The sequence below is a fragment of the Bos indicus genome, chromosome 7, assembly GCF_029378745.1.
Source record: "Bos indicus isolate NIAB-ARS_2022 breed Sahiwal x Tharparkar chromosome 7, NIAB-ARS_B.indTharparkar_mat_pri_1.0, whole genome shotgun sequence".
Classification (NCBI taxonomy): Eukaryota; Metazoa; Chordata; class Mammalia; order Artiodactyla; family Bovidae; genus Bos; species Bos indicus.
In genome coordinates this window covers 46,480,461-46,497,873 of record NC_091766.1, presented here as the reverse complement: position 1 = coordinate 46,497,873, position 17,413 = coordinate 46,480,461, and the positions used below count along the sequence as shown (strand labels likewise).

General features: G+C 53.1%; 2 protein-coding genes across 14 annotated transcripts in view; one reads left to right on the top strand and one right to left on the bottom strand.

The window, feature by feature from the left end:
- The window catches only part of MACROH2A1 (macroH2A.1 histone), an 81,901-nt gene extending 80,167 nt beyond the window's left edge, over positions 1 to 1,734 (top strand). For all 5 annotated transcript variants that reach the window (XM_019964949.2, XM_019964952.2, XM_019964950.2 and 2 more), the window contains exon 9: positions 958 to 1,734. In XM_019964949.2, the coding sequence (XP_019820508.1) occupies positions 958 to 1,123 (166 nt within the window). In that variant the 3' untranslated portion in view covers positions 1,124 to 1,734. The remainder of the gene's footprint in view (positions 1 to 957) is intronic.
- LOC109562038 (uncharacterized) overlaps positions 1 to 17,413 on the bottom strand; it is a 232,263-nt gene that overhangs the window by 7,852 nt on the left and 206,998 nt on the right. The window contains exon 1 of one of the 9 annotated variants that reach the window (XR_011567694.1): positions 132 to 961. The exons of the other annotated variants lie outside the window; for them this stretch is intronic. The gene's annotated coding sequence lies outside the window, so the exon portion shown is untranslated. Of the gene's footprint in view, positions 1 to 131; positions 962 to 17,413 lie in introns of those variants that run through there. 9 annotated transcript variants of the gene reach the window in all.

Here is a 17,413-nt window from a genome sequence, read left to right as displayed (position 1 = left end):
CGTGGATTCCAGCCCCTCACTCTTGCCCTCAGTATCCTGAACTGTAGACGGGTCAGTAAGAGCCTGAATCCAGGGCCATTATCTGCCCTATACTAAGCCTAGTCACAGTCCTGGATCCTGTGGGTCCGCACCTGCAATGTTGCCCAGGAACAGCCCCGGGCACACACGGAGCAGAGTGCTTATCCTGTTAGTCCTGCCTTTCAGATTCTTGCCTGAGTTCTGAGCCACGTGACATTTACTTTAAATGGAATTGTATGTGAATTCACGTCAGTTTGGCGTGGAGACTTGGATGCTGTCCCTTGGGATGAAGAGCCTACTTGTCCCAGGGCTGTTCCCTTACACAGCTCCCTGACACTCGGGCCTATGGGGTGTCCAAGCTGGTGTGTACTGGGAGGAGGATATTCGGCACCCATGAAATCGGAAGGCCCATGGGGAGGGTGCAACCCTTTACCGTGGACAAGACAGAGGCTGGTGCTTCCTGGAGAAGCTCCAGCCTCCATTACCCCTGAGACTGAGCCCCCCGGAGAGCCTTTGGGAGCCTGGGCTGTATCTCAAGCCCCATGCTAGTCCCAGTGATGCTGGGAAGAGAACTGTGAGTGTTCACACCGCCCACAAGAGATAGCACACACCCCACACGCCACGAAACACAGACCTGTCGCCTTGCTAACTGCCTCTCAGAAAGCATCATGGCACGCCCCCTGTTGGAGCACACAGCGTATTTTCCTGCAGGACACAGTTTGCCGCCGCTTCATCCTCCCCCTGCCTGGTGGCCCTGGGCTCTCACACCTGTGTCCGAGCAGCCAGAGGTTGAGGGCCGCTCGTGAACCCCAACACAGCACCAGGCCACCATGGCACAGGGAACTCGAGGGGCTCCTGGAGGGAGGAGGTGGCTGGGGAGGGTGGACCGGTGGCCGCCGTGGGCCCGTAGTTACTGAGCCCTCGTTCTCTCTCTCACAGGAACGGTTTTCCGAAGCAGACGGCAGCTCAGCTGATCCTGAAGGCCATCTCCAGTTATTTCGTGTCCACAATGTCCTCCTCCATCAAAACGGTGTATTTTGTGCTTTTCGACAGTGAGAGTATAGGCATATACGTGCAGGAAATGGCCAAGCTGGACGCCAACTAGGCTGAGGAACTGCAGGCCAGCCCGCACCGTGCCCCCGCCTCCAATTTGAAAGAAAGAAAAGAAAAAAAGAAATCCCCTCCACTCCTAGTGGGAGGCGGGAACCCTTTCATTTTTTTTTCCCCCCAGTTTTGCTCATCTAGGGAAAATAAGGTTTTGGTTTCCAGTTTAATTGTGTTTGACCTTCTAAAATGTTTTTACGTTAGCACTGATAGTTGACATTACTGTTGTTAAGCACTGTTCCAGACCGTGTCTGACTTTAGTGTAACCTAGGAGATTTTATAGTTTTATTTTAATGGAATCCTGCCTGATGCAGAGCAGTGGGGAGAGCAGTCTTCTACGTGGGGCAGAGCGCAGGAAGCCCGTTTTGTAACCGTGTGTCGTGGTGCTTTATTGTACACCCAGTGGCGTTCTTTTTACTATAATGTTCCTTTTTTCCTCCCCTCAAGAAGAAAAATCATGAATTTGCAGCAGACTTAATTTTTGTTTACTTTCTGTCTTAATGTTGGATTTGAAAAATGAAAGATTTAAAAGGCAGAACAGAATCTGTTGTCCTTAATTATATTTGCAATTTGGAATTTGTGTGAATTGATTTAGTAAAATGTTAAACTGTTCTGACTGGTGTGTTCCAACTTACTGTGCCCTTGAGTCCTAAGTCGGTTTCTCTCATCACAGGAATGGGGGACCCTGGGTGGGGCAGCCCACCCCTGAGAAATATTACAGTGGTCACTGCACCCTGGGGTAGGGAGAGCAGCCTCAGACCCTGATGGTCTCTAGGGGGGAGTTCGTATAAAGTCTCCTTTCATCCCATGACACCGGGCAAGGGTGCGATCCCATTTCATGGATGAGAAAGCAGATGTTCCAACAGCCATGTGGGTGGCAGGTGGCAGGCTGGTCCTCCAGCCTGGATCTCTAGACTCTGAGCTCCGCTTTCTCCTGCCACCTCCTCCCTCCTGACCATCTCTCTGACTCATGGCTGGACCCAGAGCCCCTGGGCCACTTACTTGCCAGATGGAGTGACAGAAGCCTTCAGCCCTCAACCCGGGCCATGCTGTTTCCTACAGGATGGGGTCCCTGTTACTGGGAGCTCTCCAAAGGCAAGGAAGGTGCTGTCACCAAGGCCCCCATCATGCTGTCCGCTTTCACAGCGGTGGGTGTTTAGGGATGATCCCTGCCACACCAAGGCCCCCATCGTGCTGTCCGCTTTCACAGCGGTGGTGTTTAGGGATGATCCCTGCCACACCAAGGCCCCCATCATGCTGTCCGCTTTCACAGCGGTGGGTGTTTAGGGATGATCCCTGCCACACCAAGGCCCCCATCATGCTGTCCGCTTTCACAGCGGTGGGTGTTTAGGGATGATCCCTGCCACACCAAGGCCCCCATCATGCTGTCCGCTTTCATAGCGGTGGGTGTTTAGGGATGATCCCTGCCACACTAGAGTAGCGAAGCTCTGGCTATCTCAACTTGTTAGCAAAATGCAGACACTCTGTGCTTCAGAAGGTACATTCACCTTAATCTAAATTTGCCTAAAAGGCACAGAAGACTGCTTTTGTCACTTTAGAAAAGAAACGTGCCTGATTCTAAAGCAGACTTTACCCAGGAGGAAATACATAGCACGCTGCATATCTTGGATGAATGTAAAGGATCATTTTTCCTTTCCAAACTGTGCCTAATGAAATAAAAATAGAATTCCTAAGCCATCACACAACCAGCCTTTTCAATGAAAAAGCAACTACAACACTTCTCACTCAAACCTGAAAGATTTTTTGAAATTTTCCTAAACATAAGGTGTTATTAAGACTTACATTTCCCCCCAAGATCTTTACTGTGTCTAGATCACATATTCCTACTTATTAATTATATTTTGGCAAAAAGAAAGGTTTTTTTTTTTTTTTTTAAAGATACATCTTCGGATTAACATATACATACTACCATATATAAAACAGATAATCAAGAAAGACCTATTATATAGCACAGGGAACTATTCAGTATGCTCTAATAACCTAAATGGGAAAACAATGAAAAAGAATAAATACATGTATAACAATCATTTTGCTGTACACCTGAAACATAACATTGTTAGTCAACTATAGTCCAATATAAAAAATTTTAAAACAATACGAAAAAAAGAAGATGCATCTTAAAAATGATATCACTCCATCAGTAATATCTGCACACGTCTTCCTGGACAAACCATACTGAGTATCCATTCACCCAAGAGTGTTGTCTGTGCAGATGACACCTGTGATGACGCTGGCTTCTAGGAGCTGGTTATTTGCTGTGTGCCAGGCACTGTGTTGAGTCTCTTACAGGTATCCATTCTGCCCTTGTGACAGCCCTGAAGGGCAGGTCCTTTTGTTAGAGCCAGTTTACAGCTGAGAACACAGACTGGGAGAGATTGAGTACCTTGTGATCACACTGCTAATTCGTGATAACCAGATTTAAACACAGAAATGCTGACCACCAAGACAAGGCCCAAGATGGCACACTAATCAGCAACAAAGAGAGGCCACTTGGCCTTGGTGCCATTATCAACTCAGAGACTGAAACACAGATGGAACAGAGGTTTAAGTAGTTTCTAGGTAAATGGCATTTCCTTCGCCCTGGAAAAGGAACACCTTAAAACCCAGTCCTGTGTTTATCAGAGATCGTCCACTAGATGTCACTCAAAGGATGGGAAGCCAAGAGAGGAGAGCGCTGCAGGTTTCTGCTCTTCGATTGTGCACAAAAGAATAGACTGCATTCATCAGGATTTGTGTGAATTATTTACCATAATCACCTAAGTGTTTCTAAACTTTCGATAATCCAGAGTGTGTTGTGCCCCTGAAATGTGGGCTCACTGAAGAAATTCTTTTCAGTGACACTGAGGGAAAGCACGCCAACCCCTCGCCTGGGATCCCCATTATCTCTAAACCACCCTGTCTGTTTTCAAAACTGAGATCAAAAACTGTTCTCTGATGTCGGCCTCATGTTTACAGGGAAAAAAGAAAACAGCTCATTACTTTAAAAAAAAAATGGTATGAGTGCAAGGAACCACTTGAAACGTACACAGACCTCAAATGAAAAGTCTGCAGTTAGTAAAATTTACCAGAAGTGAGATTATTCTGGGAAGGGAGAAACCTGCAGCCTCTGCAGAGGTAAGGGCTGTCCTCGTCTCCCTGGTGCTGTGAGCTGTGTTGGAGGCAGGCTTGCAGTGAGCAGGGAGGGAGCCACTCACCCCACGGCCACCACGCCTGAGCCCCAGCCCGACCTCAGGATGCAGCCGGCAACGCAGCCTGTGCCGGCAGCTGGGCAGACAACACCCCCTCCTGCTTACTTCTGAGGAGCAACCTTTGCCCTCAGCAGCTGGGCTCTGCCCCGAATAATCCAGACGATTTCGTCAGAAAGCCTATGAGCTTCCTTAAATGACATCTGAGATCTAACACAGTGCCATGGCTCCAACTGGGACCACACTGACAACTACTGTGTGAGTGTGTGTGTGTGCGTGTGCATGTGGACATGTGTGTGTACTGGTCCTCTATATACATCATTTCATCTACTTCTCATGGCAAGCCTAGGAGGTTGATCATACCCTCCCTATTTTATAGATGAAAAAATTACAACAGAGAGGTGAAGTGTATCCCCCAAGCTATCAGTGTGGAATGGGGTTTGACCTCAACTGTCTATGTCTATAGATGGAGTTCTTCCCATCCCCTCTGCCCTGGGGACTGGCCCCTCCTATGGTATGCACTCCCAAATTTTACTCCAGTGAGACATGGCTTCTTGCCTATTCAACTTCTAGGTCCTATGCAGCTGGCCTGGGGGTATACGCAGAACCCGGATGATAGGCAAACAGAAACACGTATTTAAAACAATCCAGTGGCTTCCCAGGTGGCACAGTGGTAAGGAATCTGCCAGCCAGTGCAGGAAGATGCGATAGACTCAGGTTCATTCCTTGGGTCAGGAAGATCCCCTTGAGTAGGAAATGGCAACCCATTCCAGGATTCTTGCCTGGAGAATCCCATGGACAGAGGAGCCTGGCAGGCTACAGTCCACGGGGTCGCAGAGAGTCAGACACGACTGAGCACATAGCATACATGCGCAGTGGGCTTCAAGGACTCATGGGGCGCTTACTCTGAACGAGGCTCAGGCCAGGGCCTCCTGCAAGGACAGGTGAGACGCTGCCTCTGCCCAGCAGTGTGGGTGACCCACAGACTTAGCCACTGTATGGGCAGGGGCTTGGCAGGGGGAGCTGCACCCACGGGCTCACAGTGCTCAGGGAGACTTTCTGGGAGCAGACAACCTACAGCCAGGCTGTGTGGGGAAGGTTGGAATCTTCTAAGCCAAGACAGCCAGGAGACAGGGACGAGCGGCCGGACGGCACACAGGCATCTCTGTCCCAGCCAGGGAAGCTCGCCGTGTCCCTGTGCTGGGAGGTCCGGGTCTGCGGCCTGCTCACAGCCAGGCAGCCACGCCAGCCCTAGCTCTGCCCCATCCCTGCCCCCAGCATGTGGAGCTGTCCATCCATGGGTGTGTTTACCTGGGTCAGGTGACTGTGTTTGGTCCTAGATACAGTTAGCCCTGACAGAGAAAAAAAGGCAAGAAGGAAAGAAGAGAAAAAGGAAAGGGAAGGGATGGGAATAAGAGATGCGCAGTAATTGCCCTCTCTCACTCCATCACATCCCTCAAAACCCTGAGGCCCCATGGCTGGTCTGTTGTCGAGTCTGGCCTTCCTGGAGACGGTAGCAGCCTGGACCAGTCGATTCAGGGTGCTGGTAGCCCCCTTGTTTCCTTCTGTGTCATGCAGGCTGTATCCTCAGTCACCCTGAGTGGCCCAGCTCTCATCAGAGGCCACGGTGGCTGGGGGATGGCATGGCCCATTTATTCTTTAGCAACCATGGTGTTTAATTTTCATGGCCAGGCGCCACTGACCGGTGTTATCTTGGGAGCTGGCCTCAGTGCCGCCTCGAAGCGATCCACCTGAAGGCACTGGGGGTGGGAGGAGGGTCCCAGGCCAACCCTGGCCGAGAAGAAAGGGAAACACTCAATGGCAAAGGGTGAGGCCGCCTTTTCTTTGGCTTTTCTCCCATTTATAACCTGGCCCGTTGTGTTTGCTTCTGGGGGCCCCGATATCAAAATAATATCGCATGACCCTCCTGACAGGCAAGGCAATAAAACTGCTCATTAATCCCGGCCCCCATCACCGCCCCTCCATGCTCCTCAGCAAAGGTGTGTAAATAGACTGGCCTTTCCCTGACCCCTGAAAACCAACCCAGCCGGGCGCCTTTGTCAAACTCAGAGAAAGAATCTCAGAAACTCTCTCTCCATAGACGGCACTTTCCCCTCACTCCCCTGCTCCCACTCAAGTGACCCACCATCACGCACATGTTCACTCACACACATGCTCACACGTGTATGCACACACCCTCCCACACACGTGCATGTGCTCACTCTCACTCACCTAAGGCAGGAGACTCCAGGCCCTGTGTGTCAGAGGGGGCAAAATCAAGGGACAAGCAGAGAAACATCCACCTTGAACAGAATCAGCCAGGACTCTCTGCTCTATAAGACAGCTTACCTTCCTGCTCAGCAAAGCCCTCCCTGGCCTGTTTCACCCTTTGAATGTGCTTCTTCTGCTAACTCTCCCTTGAGCATGCTTAGAAGGGGCACCCACTGCTTGCCAGAGCCCACTGGGGCCCAGCACCCACAGCAGAGGGGGCACCGTCACATGTCCTGGCGCACATGCCACAGGTAATGTCATCACTGGCGAGAGGCCACCTGAGTCCTGAGCACAGACCTGGTATTACAAAGTAAAGGTCCCTGTTTGCACTGTGGGTTTATGATGACACTTTGGAGGCTTTCCTGGTGGCGCAAATGGTAAAGAATCTGCTGGGACCTGGGTTTGATCCCTGGGTCAGGAAGAGTCCCTGGAGAAGGGAATGACTACCCAGTCCAGTATTCTTGCCTGGAGAATCCCATGGATCGAGGAGCCTGGTGGGGTCGCAAAGAGTCGGACACGACTGAGTGACTAACATTTTCACTTTTCACTAGGGAGGGCAGAAAGCTCAGAGTCCCAGGACGACACCCTCTGAATCTTCTTGTGTCTAAATCTAGGAAACCAGAGCCATGACCCCAACACAGAAGAACGTGGCCCCAGGATGCAGGCGGCCCAGGTGAGCCGGTCACATGTGCCTTGCTGGCAGGAGTCCCTTCCAGGCTGAGTTCTTGGGCAGGCGACCTTGATCCCAATGACCTGGGATGTCACATGGCCCTCAATTTCCATATACAACCTTCCCACAGATGAGCCTGGCCTCCCGGGCAAGAACCCTGGTCTCCTCCTAGCCAGGCTGATGGCACAGTCCCCACCAACCAACAGGAGGTTGGGCTCCAGGCCTGACCTTCTCGACATGTTCACCTATGCACACCATGCCCAGGCTGGCTGGGAAACCTGATATTTCTGTACCTTGAAACGACAAAGCTTCCTAAGCTTAGGAGAATAAATTAGAGTTGAGTTCAAGGAGGCTCAGCTGCGGCCGATGGGCAAATTGATTTGCTTCCCATCTGGGAGATTAAATTCCACTGCCCCAAAATGGCAGCAGGGTAATGAGCTGTCAGTCAAACACTGCAGAGCTGGGGCCGCGCGCCTAATTGAACCCTGGCAGCTCCTCATTAGGGCCCCTCAGGTCTGAGCTACGGATTCCCACCTTGAGACAGCCTCCGAGCCCCAGAAGAGAAGCCACTTCCACTTACTTACTTGGTCTTGCCACACAGCTTCTGTAACGAGATGCCACCTTGGGCAAAGGCTGGACCAACTTCAGAGAACTTAGGCTCAGCCAAGTACTTAGGACATGCTTGCCAACAGCCACTGATGGCCCCTCCAGGATTTCATTATGAGCAGACCCTAACACCTGGAGGATGCAGACAGCATCCATTGAGGTGACCCCCAGGGAGCCTCACTTTCCAGGGGCCCCTCAGCTGAACCCTCCTCTGCCTCAAGTGTCCCCAGTAACCCCAGGGCTACTCAGAGGGCAGCACCCCGAAACCATCACCATACCCCATCACTTGGCCCTTTCCAGCATGCAAGACTTGCATACACACAGAGGGTTCAATCCTAACACACCTGAGGTGATGGTCGATGTCTCCATTTATAAAATGGTTAAGGATATGAGACCATCCATGGAAGTTTTAAAAGCTGTCTTCGAAGTCGATAAAGGCCTGAGAATGGAGGAAGGCTGGTTGTTCTCTCCAGCTTCACCTTCCACCTCCGCCCCTCTTTATACCTGTCCTGACTCTGTGTCAGGCCAGTCATATCTTGCTTGCAAGACTTGGCATGTGTCAGTTCCTCAGCCCCGAACACATGACTGCTGCCTTTGTGTAACCCTGCTTGACCTTTTGGGTCTCTTCTCTTGCCCTTCCACCTCCTCCAGGAAGCCCTCCTGACCCCATCGTCCGGCTGGGTGTCCTTCCTTGGTGTAGCCTGCACACCCACCAGTGACAGCACTGTACCTGCTGGACAGCTGTTCGGCGCTGACGGCCATCTCCCCATCAGACAGCAAGTACTGTTCATTCACACACAGCCCCGGAGCCCTCTGGGCCGAGCACCGCCCTCAGCTCTGATGTACAGCAGTGAGCAAGCAAAGAAGACCCCACCCTCCCTGAGTGCCCTGTGGCATCCTCAGTGCCTCACCCCAGGGAAGAAGAAGGGAAGAGGGACTCTCTCTCAGGGTTGCACAAATCACGGTCAAGCCGAGCCTGCTGGGACCCTCAGAAGCAAGCCAGCTGTCAGAGTGCCTGACTCAGAGGGGAAGAAGGAGGAAGACCCAGGTGCATACACCCACTCCTGGAGCTCCGGTTCTGGAGCAACACCCTACTGGGTCTCTGGCTCCGTGTGTGCACAGAGAGGCTTCAGAGTCAAGTCTGATGTTGGCACCAGACTTCGGCTGACACCAGCCAGCCGGCCGCACAGCTAACGGCAGCCTGGATCTCGTGGTATCTGCTGTTTCCGCTTCCCTGGATCTTGATTTGAAAAGGGTGTGGACATGGAAACTTTCTGGCTAGATGCTAAATCCACAGTATCAATAGACAGGGACAGCAGCGGGAAATGTGTGCAGGAGAAACCTCTGTGTGACGGCGGCTGAGAGCCCTGGCCTGTGTGCCAGTGAGGCTGAGGTCACACCTTTCACAGGCAAGGGTATTAACCTGGGCAGGTGTCCTGGGTGGGCCATGGGCAGCATTTCCTGATGACCCCAACATACAGGCCTGAGTCAGGAAGCCTCTCACAGCCCTGGCCCCGGGACAGGACAACAGGCTGCAGCTCAGTCCAAGGCCTGGCTCCTGGTCCCATCAGGCTCCCCACCAGCAGAGAGAGGCTGTGATCACAAGCTCATGGCGCTTGTTGGCCCTGGTGAGTCTCCAAATGCCCTGGACAGGACGTGGGTCCGACCCTGAGCTGCTCAGACCACCAGGGCGCAGGGCAGGATCACCTGATGCCAGCCGCTCAAGACCCCGTCTGCCACCTCCACGCTCGGGGGAAACCGCACTAACACCACAACCAGGGATGTGATCATGCACGGAGAAGCGGCAGCAGTATGAATGCTAGGAACACCAAGGAGCCTGCATGCGTCCTCTTGGCAGACCTTCCCAATGACCCTGACAGTGAACAAGCCTTCCCCACACTCTAGGTGAGGCGACTTGCACCAGAGAGGTGCAGTGACTTGGCCAGGCCACACAGTAGGAACCTGGCTGAACAGGATTCAAAACCAGGAGTAAGTCCCTCTCAAGTCAACTCTTGCTCCTTCTAGAACGCCCCACAATGGCCTCATAAGGTGCGTTATCCCATTTCACAGATGAGGAAAACTGAGGATGGGGGCGGGTGGAATCAGCCCCTTCCACGAGGCCATAGAGCCAGGGAGAGGCTGGCCTTGGACGTCCTCCTGGGAAGAGACCGGCTCCAGCGAAGCCTACGCTGACACAGGAAGCAGCACCAACTCTGCTCCTCTGCAGGCCGGGGACCTGGCCGAGGCCTTCCAGTAATTAGTGGGCTCTTGTTAAGACCCAGTCGCGCCGTGCCTGGGCCAGGGCTTGTTTTTGTTCCCAGGCGAGGCCCTCGCAGGAAGGCCAGGCGCACGTGCGCAGCCCCATAAATCCAGCCGGCGTCGCTCATTACAACGTTCCGCTTCACGACTCTGCCGCCCCAGCCGCTCGGGCTTCGCGGCCGCCGGGCCTCCCTGCAGCCCAGCTCGGCCGCCCCGCGCCGCCCGCGGCCTCAGACATGAGCTCATCCAGCGCGCGGCGTGTGAGGAAGTGGCCGGGCGGCGCTCTCGGCAGTGAGGGGACAATGTGCCTATTAAGGCTGTCAGCTGTCAGGCCCCCACCCCACCAAACACCGCGCCCCCTGCAGGCAGGACCACCCCACTCTGGGCCCCGCCCACCCTCCAGTGCATGAGGATGCGCCCCAGGGTGGGGCCTGTCCATTCAGGGGCTGAGGGTGGCCGCAGGAAGTGGAAGCAGGGTTGCGGGGGGACCGGGGAGGGGGGCATGGGAGAAGTGCGCTCAGAGACCTAGCCCCTGATCTCCATCCTGCTGCCAGTGGCTGTCCACCTCCCTGTGGGGTCTTGGGCTGGTCCCCCTGACCCTCTGAGCCTGCATCCCCACAGCTGTTGATGGGAAACCATGCCTTGCCTGGCCAGGAAAGCTCCACTCTGCAGCCTGAGACCTTGAGCCTCTGTACTTTGGTGTCTCCTCAGTCAGTGCAAAACCTGGCTCGTCTTTATCTCTGTGGTCTGAGGAACTGCTAGGGGATGAAGCCCCGACAGGTCACCCTGCCTCTTCCAGGGGTGGTCTCATCTGTTAAAATGGAGTTGGCAGCCCAGTGTCAGGGACAGATGCTCCATCAAAATGAGCTGCTTCTTTCTATTGCTCTGGTTCCCATAAAGGTCAGAAGCCTCGTGGCTGTCATGGCTAGAATCCAAACTCTGGCTAGGGTCAATGTTTGACAGTAGCCAGCTCATCTCCATGCGGCCAGCTTCAAAGGAACGTGGCCACGTGGTTATCAATACCATGGTCAATTGTAACCCAGCATTGTGTATGGCTGAGGGGCTGGTGTCATTGGCAAGCCCTTCCCCATCTTGTATTACCACAGCACAGAGAGGAGCTGGGCCATGCCCAGTTTGGGGGGAACCTTCTAAAACTGTGCCATCCAATGTAGCTATGCCATTAGCTACATGTGGTTATTTAAATTTAAATTCATTAAAACACAATAAAATTAAGAATTCAGCTCCTTGTTTTCACTGGTCACCTTGTAAGTACTCAGTAGCCACTGTATCGGGCAGCTCTGTTCTAGAACATCAGTCCACGGAGCGCTTCCGAGCAACACCCCAAGCTTTTCATACCATTTAGTGTGTGGAGCGACAACCGTGGCCGAGGCACTTCCACCAGCAAATGTTTCTATACTGCCAATAATGACAGGGACAGGGACTGATAATCGTGATGGTGGAAACAGTAAAATCCATGCACTGCTGCATGCCTCATACTTGTATTACATTTAACCCCCACCTTCCAAACATGCTCCAGTTAGTGACATATCTCCATTTTACTCAAGACAAAATGGACTTAAGAGCTCAATCAAGCAAGGCAGAGGGGCACAACCAGCTCCAACTGCACAGCCAGCCTCCCCTCAGGTGCGGATTTCCGTCTGACCCTCTGTGCTTTGACTCGATTTGCACCCAGAGGAATGCTTGCTCTTTCCCAAAAGTGCCAGTTCCCTCTGGCCTTTCACGTAGCTCTGAATGTTTCTTCCTCTCAGGAAAGCCCAGCCTTATCTGCGAAGACCCCTCCTGGCCAGGGGGGCTGCCACAGCCCACCCGGCCCCCGAGTTCCTGAGGGACCAGCTCAGTGGACCATGGGGGCAGACAATGGAGGAAGCCCCAAGCTGTGCTGCCAGCCCCTGCAGGGAGCGCGGCCCTCTGCAGGGTCAGGTCAGCAGGGTGCAAAGGGGCAGCGGGTGTCAGGCGGACATGCCACTGTATGCACCTGCGAGCAGGAGGCGCTCCTGCCCCAAGCCCTAGCTGTGGCCCATGCCGAGGCACAGGGAGCAGGACAGGGCAACGGTGGCTGGGCGCTTGGCATGAGCCCCAGAGCCTTCGTTCACTTGTCTATAAGTCACTGAACAATTGCCAGGCATTGGGCTCAGACAGCCCACAGGCCTCAGGCAGCCCCTGAGTCGGGACCTCTCTGCCCACTGTCACGCGTCCACCGCAGCCATGCTGGCTAAACCAGGGCTTTCAGGCTTCGTGCTGAGGGGATCACACCCCATGCTGGAGGCAGAGGGATGGACCTTGCCCTCCCCAGGGCCCAAGCCTACGTGTGTCTCGCTGAAGCCCTAGGACTCCAGTTTAAGAGCCTTTTTATAGACTTCTATAAAGGAGAAAGTGAACTTTTAACATGTTTGCACTCCACTAAGTCAATACGCATAAAAGGGACAACAGCTGAGCTTCCTCTGCACAGATGCGGTCCAGCAGGGCTGGAGGGCAGCGTGGGTACCACCCGGCTGCCGCGGGCATCTGTAGCTGTTTCTCCTCACCTCTGGGCCTGTAGCGGGGCACCCACTTAGCATGCCATTGTCCACCAGACCACGGGCAGCACTAATGAAGCCGGAAAGCCCTCCCTAGCTGGGCTAATGGGTGGCTCCTGCCCTCACTCAGCCGAGACGGCCCCCCCAGACGCACGGTTTTCATGGGAAGATTTAGAGGAGGGGAAATGCGGAAGCTGTAAAGTTTTACTAGGAATTCTCAACCATCCTCCCTTGGCCCCGACACTCACACTGCCCTTCATTTTTAAGAGAGCTTCCTTTCTGCTTTGAACTTACCCCTTAAATCTAAGCACCTCTGTGCCCGCCTCCAGGATCCGGGATCTGGACTCGAGCTCCAGTGATGCTCACCCAGGAGGAAGAGGACGAGACAGCTCAGGCATCCCAGAGGGCCTTCTCCTGCCCAGCCTCTCCCTGGAACAATCCCCAAGGGCACCGTGTGCCTGCCATCATGCCAAGGTCACAGAAGCCACGGTTTCACGCCTGTGATAGGACTTCTCAGGTCAGGTTTGCAGACATGCACACACCTCTTTCTCTATTCACTCATCTGCATGAGCACCTACTAAGTACAAGGCCTCCTGGGCACTTGGTGAGCATGAACTCAGTGGTCAAGAACGCAGACATCTGAGTCGATTTCTGGGATCAAGTTCCAGCTTTGCCACTTATAAGCTATAACCCTGGATAAGTCACTTAGCTTCTTTGAGTCTATAATCTGTCTCTAAGATAGGAACAGTGATGTCCCCAACACACACACACACCCACCATGATTGCTGTGACTATTATGCCCTAGTGCAGGCTTCCCACCTGGGCTTCCCAGGTGGCGCTAATGGTAAAGAACCCATCTGCCAATGTAGGAGATATAAGAGACATGGGTTGAATCCCTGGGTCGAGAAGATTCCCTGGAGTAGGAAATGGCAACCGGCTCCAGTATTCTTGCCTGGAAAATCCCATGGACAGAGAAGCCTGGCGGGCTACAGTCTATGGGGTCACAAAGAGCCGGACACCACCGAGCGTGCACACACATGCAGGCACTCCATACATGGCAGCTTCAAGCCTAATAGGTCCATGAGGAGGACACCAGTCTCCCCTTCTGAAGAACAAGAGAAGTGAGAAGCTCACATGGGAGAAAGAGACAGAACTGGGTTTAAATCTCAGTTTGTTCACACTCCAAAGGCCATGACCATGAACTCTTTAGAACAGAACACTCCAGGCTGGAAAGCCAAGCAGGTCCTTTAATCAGTAAGAAACACTTGGTGTCAAGAAACTTAGCTGGAATTTTGTAATCAGCAACTCTACAAAGGAATCATTTTCATTTGAGTTGGCGATGGTTGTTGGGGAGGGAAGGTAGTGGTTTTATTACAACACTTTCAGGGCTCAGGGAGTTGGTCTAGTGTGTGGGGACAGTTTACTACCTGCTGCAGAAAATCAAACTTTCTCTGTGGGCTCAAACTCCAGAGTTAACTAACCGTGGCTCCAAGAGCCTAAGCCCTGCAGCCAGCAGTGGAGGCCAGGCCAACAGAAGTCCTCTGGCAGTGCCCTCAGGAAGGGGTGGGGTGGGGAGGGACTGAGGTAGGAGTCCCGCCGCCTGGCATTCCTCTTAAAGGTCTGACATCTCTCTGCCACACCCTAGTCTGGAAGCACCTGGAAAAGTGACTATCTCTTTGCAAATTCTGAGAACTGTCTGCTAACCACCTTCAGGGAATTCTTAGTTTCTAGGAGAATTTCTTGAAATCATTCATGAAATATTTTCTCCTTGTTTCTGAATGAAGCAAGACCTCCTCACTGTAAAGTCATGTAAAACACAGGCCTGTGGCAATACTCAGGCTTAGAATCAACTGGCAGTATGAGGTAGAAGTCAGTGGCTGGGTGCATGGGGAACCACCTGGGTAGCAGGTGGGGAAACTGAGGCCCCAGTGCAGAGAAACCACTCAAGACCCAGCTACCAGCTTCATGTCAGTTCTGGGGAGGTAAGCGCCACTGTCTTGGTCCATCTGCCTTTCTGTCTTTGCCTCACTCTCCTTTATAACAGCCTTGAAATGCCCATGCTGCTGCTGCTGCTGCTAAGTCGCTTCAGTCGTGTCCGACTCTGTGTGACGCCATAGATGGCAGCCCACCAGGCTCCCCTGTCCCTGGGATTCTCCAGGCAGGAACACTGGAGTGGGTTGCCATTTCCTTCTCCAATGCATGAAAGTGAAAAAGTGAAAGGGAAGTCGCTCAGTCGTGTCCGACTCTTCGCAACCCCATGGACTGCAGCCCACCAGGCTCCTCCATCCATGGGATTTTCCAGGCAAGAGTATTGGAGTGGGGTGCCATTGCCTTCTCCGTGAAATGCCCATATCCCAAGGTTAATTGTCTGTGCTAAATTTTTCTTTAGATAAAGAGCTGATTTGTTTTTTCAAGTTTCTAAAATGTCAAGGAATGTGTGGATCAATCAGGTTCTGGGAGGAGGCCCCCGCTAGGAGCAAAGGCTGGCCTAGTCATGGAAGATTCCTAAGGCCTTAGAAAAAAGCAAAACACCAAAGCTGATGCACCCCCCTCCCACCCGCTGTCTATCACCACAGCCTGCCAGTTCCTCTAACAAAGCCAGCTGCCAATCGGATGCCGTCTTTAGGGCTTGCTCTCTGAGCACACCAAAGCCAAAGGCGTTTCTGATAAAAACTCACAGATTCCACTCCTGTGCTGGCTTTCTCTAAAGGCCAGAGAGTGGAGTGAGCTGTCCTGTGTTCCCTGAGAGCACATGGAACCCATTTTTGGCTGGCACTCAGCCTTCTGGGAGCTCTGCCCTCTGGAACACTGATATAAGGCCAGAAATTGTTGATGAAGTGCAGCCAAATGGAGAGAAACTGTTGTCACAAAGCTCACAGTTATGACTTGGTAGGAAAAGGGGGCTCCATTCCCCGTCAGTGAGGCCTGATCTTCCCTCAGGGGCCTGCTATCTTTTCTGTTTGCTCCTGATCGGCTGTTGGACTCAACTCTGAAGGAAATGAACACCGAGAAGATAGAAGATGCTCACAAAGACACGCCAGCAGAGTGTCCGGTCGTGGCAAGGGAAGAAGTGGAAACCAATGCAGACAGCAGTGTCCAGGGCCCCAGGCAGAGGCTCTGGGGCAGATCCAGGAAGGCCCCGTGCTCATCGTCTCCTTCAGGCCCTCAGGTCTTAGTGTCTGGAGTTGTTTTCCCATTGCTACTGTAACAAATTATCTCCAACTTAGTGGCTTAAAACAACACATGCTATCCTACGGTTCTGGAGGTCAGAAGTCCACAATGGGTCTCATTATACGAAAAATCAAAGTGTCACCGGCTGTGTTTCTTCTGGGGGCGGTGGGGAGGACGGAGGGAGAACCTACTTCCTTGCCTTTTCCAGTGTCAAGAGCCCGCCTGCAGTCTTTGGCTCGTGCTTCTTCTGCCATCTGCAAAGCTGGCCGTGTAGCACTTTCCAACTCCTCTCTGCCTCTCTCTGACCTCTGTTTCTGTCATCCCACCCCTTCTGTCTCTGACACTCCTGCCTTCCTCCCTTACTTACAAGGGGCCTTATGATTACACTGGACCCAGCCATGTAACCTCATCTCCAAATCCTGAACTTTATTACATCTGCAAAGTCTCTTGTGCCATGTAAAGGTGATTAGGATTGAGCACCTTTGGGTGGGAGTGGGGTATTGTATTCCATCTACAAGAGTCTGTCCTCATAGATCTCGGGGGCATAAGTGGCCCACACACCCCCAGGAACAGGGAAAGATGGACTTGCCATCAAGAAAGGGTTAGCGGAATCACGTGTGTCATGCAAGGAAGGAAATCCAGTAGATGAAACATAGCTTTCCCTGCAAAGTGCTTTCTCCCAGCATCACCCGATGAACATGACTCTGAGGGCCCAGGGGCACAAGGCCCCTCTTCTGGGCCAGGGCTGGCTCCAAGGTCAGGCATGCCCTTAGCCCTACTGGGAAATAGAACCCAGGCCCTCCACTACTTAACCCAAACCTTCCCCCATCAGGCTGCTGTGCCCCCACTCAAATATTTCATGGTGCCACCTAACAAAGCTCCAAGCGTGGGCTCCAGCCACTTGGTTTTGGACCAGTTTTTGACCCTGTGAAGCCCATGCCAGGCGGTGATGTAGGGGATGCAGAGCCACAGAGGGCTGGAGGAGCAGGCTCTGAGCAGACACACACTGAAGCTCCAGTGGGATACACACAGCAAGCAGGCTGAGAACGGGCTCTGGAGTCCATGAGTCCAGGATCAATGCCCACCTCTGCAGCTGGCTGAGCCTGCAGATCCTGACCAGACCCCAGTCCCAGGCACAGTGCAGCCTAGTGGGTAAGTATCTACCCTCCTCCAAATGTCAGACATGGTGGCTTTCTCTTAACTCTCTCTGAGGTCCTAGTATGCCTGCTCTTTCTCCAGATTCTCATCCCTGGCAGCACAGGCTCCTCTGCAGCTTTCTTCCAGGAAAGGCCCTTGTCTCCTGACCTCCAGGAGGCAGGCAGGGTAGACCAGCTGCCTCTGAGTGAGAAGCAGGAGAAGACTGGCTCACCTGCCGGGCTCGCTGGAGAACCTACCAGGAGGGCTCTCCCCCTTCAACCACCTGCTCATCCCACTTGGCCTTTCAAATGCCCTCCTCCCAGAGTGAGGGGTGTCACTGCGCCAGTACTAGCGGCTGGCAACTCACTTTCTACATTGGTGCTCTGAATTATTGGGCTTTATGGTCTGAGCTGTCATCCTGACGCTCAGACCAG